Below are 8,969 nucleotides of genomic sequence, written 5' to 3' on the forward strand. Positions count from 1 at the left end.
TGGAGTACTGGCCAGAGTGGCTCTGATATAGCAGCTTTGGTGTAGTTTCTGCATTTCAGGAAGACTGGCAGGTATGATGGCCTTTCCTCTTGTCCTGTTTCCTGCAGGGCTGACCGCCATGCTTGGGAGAGGGACCTATATCCCGGGACTGGATCTCCTCCTCCTCCCAATAAACTCCTGCTTCTCAGCACTAATTCCTGCAGGTCTCTTCTTCCCTGGTCTGCATGCTGCCTGTACCCCACTGTCTCTTAGATGTGATTATCCCCAGCCTCTGCTCATTTGTTTCCCAGATTCAATACACTGTGAAAGTCTTTTGATCCTTTCTTAGCATCTCTCACTTGTGTCATTCTCTCCATTCCCATAGACCTCAACAACTGCTTGAATTCCTGCTTGACTCCTTGTCTCCAGTATTTGAAATCTTCCTTGCATATGACTTCCTCATTACCTTCCTAAAATCTAGTTCACTCACCTACTCAAGAATCTACAGGGGCCGACTCTGGCCTATTAGATAAGTTTACATTTCTTCTCTTTACTAATCCTTCTTACTTCCTTTACCACCACTCCCTTATATAATTCCTCTATCCTAATTACATCTGTCTCCCTACATATGCTTGCCCACCCATGCCATATACACAAGGGATTATTAGTTCCAATTGTATGCCTAAAACAGGGTGACCGCCCTCCATCATCTGCACTGCAAAGTTACCCACAGCCTTCATCACAAGCAACCTCTGACCTCATGGAGAACAATGACTCTAGCATTAATGTGTGAATCTAAGACTTAGGACACAATATACATGCGGTTGGGAAGCTTTCCCTGATAACCAATTTATGTGTTCATGAAAAATACAGAAATGAAGAAGGCAAGGTCCCTACCCCAGGGATCATAAAGCCTAAGACACAAGATAGGACCTTAAAAGTAATTATAAACTCCGGCCCTGGACCCTACAGCCGCCAAGATGTTGATGCCTAAGAAGAGTCGGATTGCCATTTATGAACTTTTTTTTTTTTTTTTTTTTTTTTTTGAGACAGAGTCTCACTCTGTCGCCCAGGCTGGAGTGCAGTGGCGCGATCTGGGCTCACGGCAAGCTCCGCCTCCCAGGTTCACGCCATTCTCCCTCCTCAGCCTCCCGAGTAGCTGGGACTACAGGCGCCCGCCACCACGCTCGGCTAATTTTGTTTTTGTATTTTTAGTAGAGACGGGGTTTCACTGTGTTAGCCAGGATGATCTCGATCTCCTGACCTCGAGATCCACCTGCCTTGGCCTCCCAAAGTACTGGGATTACAGGTGTGAGCCACCGCACCCAGCCATGAACTCCTTTTTAAGGAAGGAGTCACGGTGGCTAAGAAGGATGTCCACATGGCTAAGCACCCGGAGCTGGCAGACAAGAATGTGCCCAACCTTCATGTCATGAAGGCCATGCAGTCTCTCAAGTCCCGAGACTACATGAAGGAACAGTTTGCCTGGAGACATTTCTACTGGTACCTTACCAATGAAGGCATCCAGTATCTCCGTGATTATCTTCATCTGCCCCTGGAGATTGTGCCTGCCACCCTACGCCACAACCGTCCAGAGACTGGCAGGCCTCCGCCTAAAGGTCTGGAGGGTGAGCCACCTGCAAGACTCAAAAGAGAGGAAACCGACAGAGATACCTACAGACGGAGTGCTGTGCCCCCTGGTGCCGACAAGAAAACCGAGGCTGGGGCCGGGTCGGCAACCAAATTCCAGTTTAGAGGCGGATTTGGATGTGGACGTGGTCAACCACCTCAGAAAAATTGGAGAGGATTATTTTGCATTGAATAAACCTACAGCCAAAAAGAAAAAAAAAGTAATTATAATACCAAAATAGAACAAAATGAATGCCACGAGAATTCAGATAAATCTGATGGGAAATACAGCCACACATTGGAATCACTGGGAAACATTTTTAAAAAATGTATGCTGAAGCCCTCACTCCCCATACCTTCTGATTTAGTGGTCTGGCGTGGGACCCAGGCATTGATAATTTTTAAGCTTCCCCAGATGCTACTAATGTGTAACCAGGCTGGTGAACTCTCCTGTTTAAATAGGTAGGACGTAGGGCTAAATTAATGGTTTTTAGCTAGATGACCTAGGGAGGTTTTTCAACATACATAAGCCTATACTTTGTTGGCCATATTCGTTAATGGGCTACACCGAGAACTCAGTAATCCAGTTAAGAAACACAAGCTAAATGGAAAAGCCACTTTATTTGTTATGTTAAATTATATGGGAAGCATTGTCAAATGATAAGTGATGCTAAGTATTCTCAATGTTAATTTATGGGTATGTTACTGATATGAGTCTTCCAAAAATTATATGAGATTCATAGAAATCTAATATCAGTCATAATGTCATATGCCACAGAAGCAACTAGATTTCTATATGAGCCATGTCTTTATCGTAATGAACGCTCATCAGATTTTTAACCATAGTTATTTTAAATCTGTCATTCATAGACAGTTGTTTTGATTCTTCCTCAAAGTATTTCCAATCAGCTACAGTCCAAAATTGCTTCTTGCTTCAAGGAGATTTACAGAAAAGACTCTGACAAGGATTCTTTAATACAAGTTTTTGATGAATTTAAGATACACTGGACTGTCTAAGAACTTCCAAGTTCTTCTGATACCTTCATGAAATTGCCAGCCAAGACCAAGCAGGAAAAAACTCAATTTCATTGGACTAAATAATAATAATGATGAGAATGTTTTTATGATTTTTTGTTTGGAGTTTTGCTGATTCTTTAAGTGGTTTGTTTTCCAGATTTATGGAATTTTTCTTTTAACCAATCTATAGCACACAGTAATTTGACAAAGTATACTTTTGTGAACAAAAATTGAAGCATTTACTTTTGCTCCCTACCTGACTGCCTTAGAATTGGGCAACTATTCATGAGTATTCATATGTTTATGGTAATACAGATATTTGCTTAAGTTCAATAAATATCTGCTCTCTTTATAACAGGATACATTTGAAAACATTGGTTATATTACCAAGGCTTTGACTGGGATATTACATTTGAAAATATAAATAGAATGAAACCACAGATACTGCAGGCAAGTGTAAAGAAAGCCTTGGTTTGGCTTCCTGGTCTCAAGAGGTTTTTGAAAGTTTAATCTGAGATTCCTTATAAAAAATATCCAGCAAAGCAAAGTTTAAGAAGAGCCTATGTGATCCATTACAACTCTTTCTGCACTTAATGTAAACAGTCAGGCCAAGTTTGATGAGACTCAATCTATTTTGCAAACAAATTTGCCTTAGTGGTATTATCTTTGGTAGAAATAGAGATGCCCATAGAGAGAAAAATTATGTTGAGAAGAAAAACTGTAGCACAACTTTTATGAGATTTCAGCTCTGTTCATTGTTTTTGAGTTTTTATAATCCACCTGTAGACTGGACTGGACCCTGAATTCTTCTAGTTTCTCCAATCCAATTTCTCCTATGGAATCAGTAAGAACAAGATCTGCTGTGTTCCTGAAGCCCTATAAGCTGGAGGGGGACAACTCAATGTAAATTTCATGGGAAAACCTTAATGTCTGAGGTATGGGCCACTCAGAGCTCACCAAAATGTTTGACACCATAACTAGAGGCACTTAACTGCAAACCAGGACAAGAAGTTGATGACCTCACACTGTGGACAGCTTTTCCCAAGATGTCAAAACAAGACTCCCCTTCCTGATGAGGCTCTTGCCCCTCTTAATTTGTCCTTGCTCATGTCTGCCTCTTTTTCTTGGTGAGATAATGCTGTCATTAGAATTTCACAAGAAGTATCTTCTGAGGGTAGCTTAACAGAGTGTTGAATCTGGGATGAATTCATTCCCTTATTTCCACATAACATAAGAGATCCTTTAGTCTACCCAATGGCTGACATTAGCAGCATCTTTTTTTTCCTTCAGCAATAACCACTTTTAATGATTTAGTGTATATTTTTATAATCATAAATTTTACTTGTTTGAACAGGTAATGCATTAACAGTACAAATTTCAACAGGTAGAAAAGCATATACTGAAAGTGTCCCTCATAACACCTATCCCTCCTCCATCCTATCACCTGGTTTCCCTCTGCAGAGGCAACCAGGAATATCTGTTTCTTATGTCTTATCCAGACATATTCTATGTGTTAGGTTGGTGCAAAAGCAATTGCGGTTTTGCCCGTACTTTTAATGGCAAAAACCACAATTACTTTTGCACCAACCTAATATTTACAAGCACATTGGAAGGCAGCTATGCTCCCCACTATACCACCAACACATCTTATAAGCACATTGGTCTAGTCTTTCTTCTTTTTTTCAAAAGTAAATGGTAAACATTTGAGGCACACTGTTTGCATCTGGCTTCTTCATTTAACAATACATCTTGCAGGTCATTCCACATCAGGATATAAAAAATCTCTTAGTCTTTTAACAGCTGTATACTTGTCTTAGTCCATTTTATGTTGCTATAGCAAAATACCTGAGACTGGGTAGCTTATAAAGAAAACAGGTTTATATGGCTTATGATTCTGGTGGCTGTAAAGTTCAAAATTGGGCATCTGCCTCTGGTGAGAGCCTCAGGCTCATTAGCAGCATCTTTAACACAGCTGTTTTTTCAGATGTACAGTGGTCCCTTTTAGACTTTAGACCTTCAGACTCACCTGTTCTCACTCCCTGTTTAATTTAACCCAGCCATGGGATGCTAGTTAATAAATTGGCCACTACTAGCTGAACAGGAAGGAGTCTGTGCAGTTTCTGACACTTCTTGTTGCACATGGATAAATACATCGGATATTATAGAGACTTAGTTGCAAAAATTAACAAATGTGCTGCTTGGTTAAAATGGCTAGGCTCTTCTGGCTCACTCTTTGATGTGTTCTATTTTAGTTGGTTTGCATCTTGCCTAAGGTGCATACTCCAAACTCTTGGTATTATCTTCCTGATAGTCATATTAGTAGTCTCCTGGTGTGTTGTATTCTGTTGTATTCTCCACAAGTTTTTAAATGTTTGCATGCAGCCATCCATTGAATATCAAATGGTGTCTCTTTGGCTGGAGTTACAAAAACTCAAAGAAATGTGTGATCAGGAGGACATTATAACCTATGAATGATGGAAGCCCAAAATGATGGTGATGGAAAGGATTGCTAATGTCTTAAGTTCTGGTCCCTTAGTGAGGTCCTAGAGACTCCAAAACAGAGCCACTCATGCTAAATGCTACATACTCTGACTGAAATTTTAAGGAAGCAGACAGATTCCAAAACAGACCAATTTTTTTTCCTGAGAACAGGAGATTCCAGTCTACCTGAGTCAGCATAATAAGGAAGTCACCTCTGCTTTAATTTTTACAAAAAAAGTGACCTGAAGTACATTGATGTTAACCAATCCATTTCTATGGCTCTGTTTACTGGTTCTCATTTGACAAAATCCACTGTTCTGTTATTGTATTGCCCAGGGGGAGCTATCACTGTATTTATAAAATGAGTTCTGCCCCAAATCATGAATCACAATTAAAAGCCAATTTGATCTGGCCGGGTGCGGTGGTTCACGCCTGTAAACCCAGCACTTTGGGAGGCTGAGGCAGGTGGACCACAAGGTCAGGAGATCGAGACCATCCTGGCTAACATGGTGAAACCCCGTCTCTACTAAAAATACAAAAAAAAAAAAAAAAAAAAATTAGCCGGGCATGGTGGTAGGTGCCTCCCAGCTACTCGGGAGGCTGAGGCAGGAGAATGGTGTGAACCTCGGAGGCGGAGCTTGCAGTGAGCTGAGATCGTGCCACTGCACTCCAGCCTGGGCGACAAAGCGAGACTCTGTCTCAGGAAAAAAAAAGCGCCAATTAGATTTACAACTAAATTAGTTATAGATCTATAGTAATTTTGTCTTTCGATGCACGTTCACAGCCAGCGATGGCCAATGGTGTCTCTCACGCTGCATCATTCTCACCCTGACCCTCCTGCCTCCCTCTTTCACTTACAAGTACCCTTATGATACACTGGGCCCACTGAGATAATCCAGAATAACCTTCCCATCTCAAGATTCTTAATCTCATCACATCTTCAAAGTCTTTTTGCCAAATATAGTAACATGCACTGGTTCCAGGGGTCAGGATGTGGACATTTTTAGGAGGCCATGATTCTGTGTAACACACGTACCCTTCATGAACATCAACTACAACAAAAATTAGCTTTGCCTTCCTTCTGTGTCTCACTTTTCTGACTGTGCATAAACTTTAAGATGAAACACAGTAGTTCTGCTATGAACTGGCTGGATGACCATGGACCACTGACTTAAATTCCCTCAGCTTCTTCTCCTCTGCGGTAGAAGGTGACTTTTTTTTTTTTTTTTTTTTACTTTTTTTATTTTCTTTTTTTTATTATTATACTTTAAGTTCTGGGATACACGTGCAGAACATGCAGGTTTGTTACGTAGGTATACATGTGCCATGGTGGTTTGCTGCACCCATCAATCGATCACCTACATTAGGTATTTCTCCTAATGCTATCCCTCTCTTAGTCCGCCATCCCCCAATAGGCCCCGGTGTGTGATGTTCCCCTCCCTGTGTCCATGTGTTCTCATTGTTCAACTCCCACTTACGAGTTAGAACATGCGGTGTTTGGTTTTCTGTTCCTGTGTTAGTTTGCCTAGAATAATGGCTTCAAGCTTCATCCATGTCCCTGCAAAGACATGAACTCATCCTTTTTTATGGCTGTGTTGTATTCCATGGTATATATGTGCCACATTTTCTTTATCCAGTCTATCATTGATGGGCATTTGGGTTGGTTCCAAGTCTTTGCTATTGTAAATAGTGCTGCAATAAACATACGTGTGCATGTGTCTTTATGGTAGAATAATTTATAATCCTTTGAGTATATACCCAGTAATGGAATTACTGTGTCAAGTGGTATTTCTTGTTCTAGATCCTTGAGGAATTGCCACATTGTCTTCCATAATGGTTGAACTAATTTACACTCCCACCAACAGTGTAAACATGTTCCTATTTCTCCACATCCTCTCCAGCATCTGTTTCCTGACTTTTTAATGATTGCCATCCTAACTGGCATGAGATGGTATCTCACTGTGATTTTGATTTGCATTTCTCTAATGACCAGTGATGATGAGCTTTTTTCCATATGTTTGTTGGTCAATAAATGTCTTCTTTTGAGAAGTGCCTGTTCATATCCTTCTCCCACTTTTTGATGGGGATGTTTGTTTTTTCTTGTAAATTTGTTTAAGTTCCTTGTAGATTCTGGATATTAGCCCTTTGTCGGATGGATTGATTGTAAAAATTTTCTCCTATTCTGTAGGTTGCCTGTTCACTCTGATGGTAGTTTCTTTTGCTGTGCAGAAGCTTTTTGGTTTAATTAGATCCCATTGGTCATTTCTGGCTTTTGTTGCCATTGCTTTTGGTGTTTTAGTCATGAAGTCTTTGCCCATGCCTACGTCCTGAATGGTATTGCCTAGGTTTTCTTCTAGGGTTTTGATGGTTTTAGGCCTTACGTTTAACTCTTTAATCCATCTTGAGTTAATTTTTGTATAACGTGTAAGGAAGGGGTCCAGTTTCAGTTTTCTGCATATGGCTAGCCAGTTTTCCCAACGCCATTTATTAAATAGGGAATCCTTTCCCCATTGCTTGTTTTTGTCAGGTTTGTCATGGTTGTAGATGTGTGGTGTTACTTCTGAGGCCTCTGTTCTGTTCCATTGGTCTATATATCTGTTTTGGTACCAGTACAATTTTTTTTGGTTACTGTAGCCTTGTAGTAAGTTTGAAGTCAGGTAGCATGATGCCTCCAGCTTTGTTCTTTTTGTTTACAATTGTCTTGGCTATACGGGCTCTTTTTTGGTTCCATATGAAATTTAAAGTAGTTTTTTCTGAGAAGAAAGTCAATGGTAGCTTGATGGGGATAGCATTGAATCTATACATTACTTTGGGCAGTATGGCCATTTTCACGATATTGATTCTTCCTATCCACGAGCATGGAATGTTTCTCCATTTGTTTGTGTCTTCTCTTATTTCCTTGAGCAGTGGTTTGTAGTTTTCTTTGAAGAGGTCCTTCACATCCCTTGTAAGTTGTATTCCTAGGTATTTTATTCACTTTGTAGCAATTGTGAATGGGAGTTCACTCATGATTTGGCTCTCTGTTTGCCTGTTATTGGTGTGTGGGAATGCTTGTGATTTTTGCATATTGATTTTGTATCCTGAGATTTTGCTGAAGTTGGTTATCAGCTTAAGGAGATTTTGGGCTGAGATGATGGGGTTTTCTAAATATACCATCATGCCATTTACAAACAGAGACAATTTGACTTCCTCTTTTCCTGTATGAATACCCTTTATTTCTTTCTCTTGCCTGATTGCCCTGGCCAGAACTTCCAATACTATGTTGAATAGGAGTGGTGAGAGAGGGCGTCCTTGTCTTGTGCTGGTTTTCAAAGGGAATGCTTCCAGCTTTTGCCCATTCAGTATGATATTGGCTGTGGGTTTGTCATAAATAGCTCTTATTATTTTGAGACATATTCCATCAACACCTAATTTATTGAGAGTTTTTAGCATGAAGGGGTGTTGAATTTTATCGAAAGCCTTTTCTGCATCTATTGAGATAATCTGTGGTTCTTGTCATGGGTTTTGTTTATGTAATGGATTATGTGTATTGATTTGCATATGTTGAATGAGCCTTGTATCCCAGGGATGAAGCCAACTTGATCGTGGTGGATAAGCTTTTTGATGTGCTGCTGGATTCGGTTTGGCAATATTTTATTGAGGATTTTTGCATCGATGTTCATCAGGGATATTGGCCTGAAATTTTATTTTTTGGTTGTGTCTCTGCCAGGTTTTGGTATCAGGATGATGCTGGCCTCATAAAATGAGTTAGGGAGGAGTCCCTGTTTTTCTATTGCTTGGAATAGTTTCAGAAGGAATGGTATCAGCTCCTCTTTGTACCTCTGGCAGAATTTGGCTGTGAATCCATCTGGTCCTGGGCTTTT

The 8,969-nt window shown here is 40.4% G+C and overlaps 1 protein-coding gene across 1 annotated transcript; it reads left to right on the forward strand.

Annotated features, from left to right (window-relative positions):
- Positions 1 to 1,294: 1,294 nt before the first annotated feature.
- Positions 1,295 to 8,239, forward strand: LOC117976929 (small ribosomal subunit protein eS10-like; the record flags this gene model as incomplete). Its single annotated transcript, XM_055102856.2, has 1 exon — positions 1,295 to 8,239. A coding segment is annotated over one exon (510 nt), but the record flags the coding sequence as incomplete, so codon positions are not given.
- Between the last annotated feature and the right edge of the window lie 730 nt (positions 8,240 to 8,969).

This window comes from Pan paniscus, chromosome 20 (genome assembly GCF_029289425.2).
Source record: "Pan paniscus chromosome 20, NHGRI_mPanPan1-v2.0_pri, whole genome shotgun sequence".
NCBI classification, from domain to species: domain Eukaryota; kingdom Metazoa; phylum Chordata; class Mammalia; order Primates; family Hominidae; genus Pan; species Pan paniscus.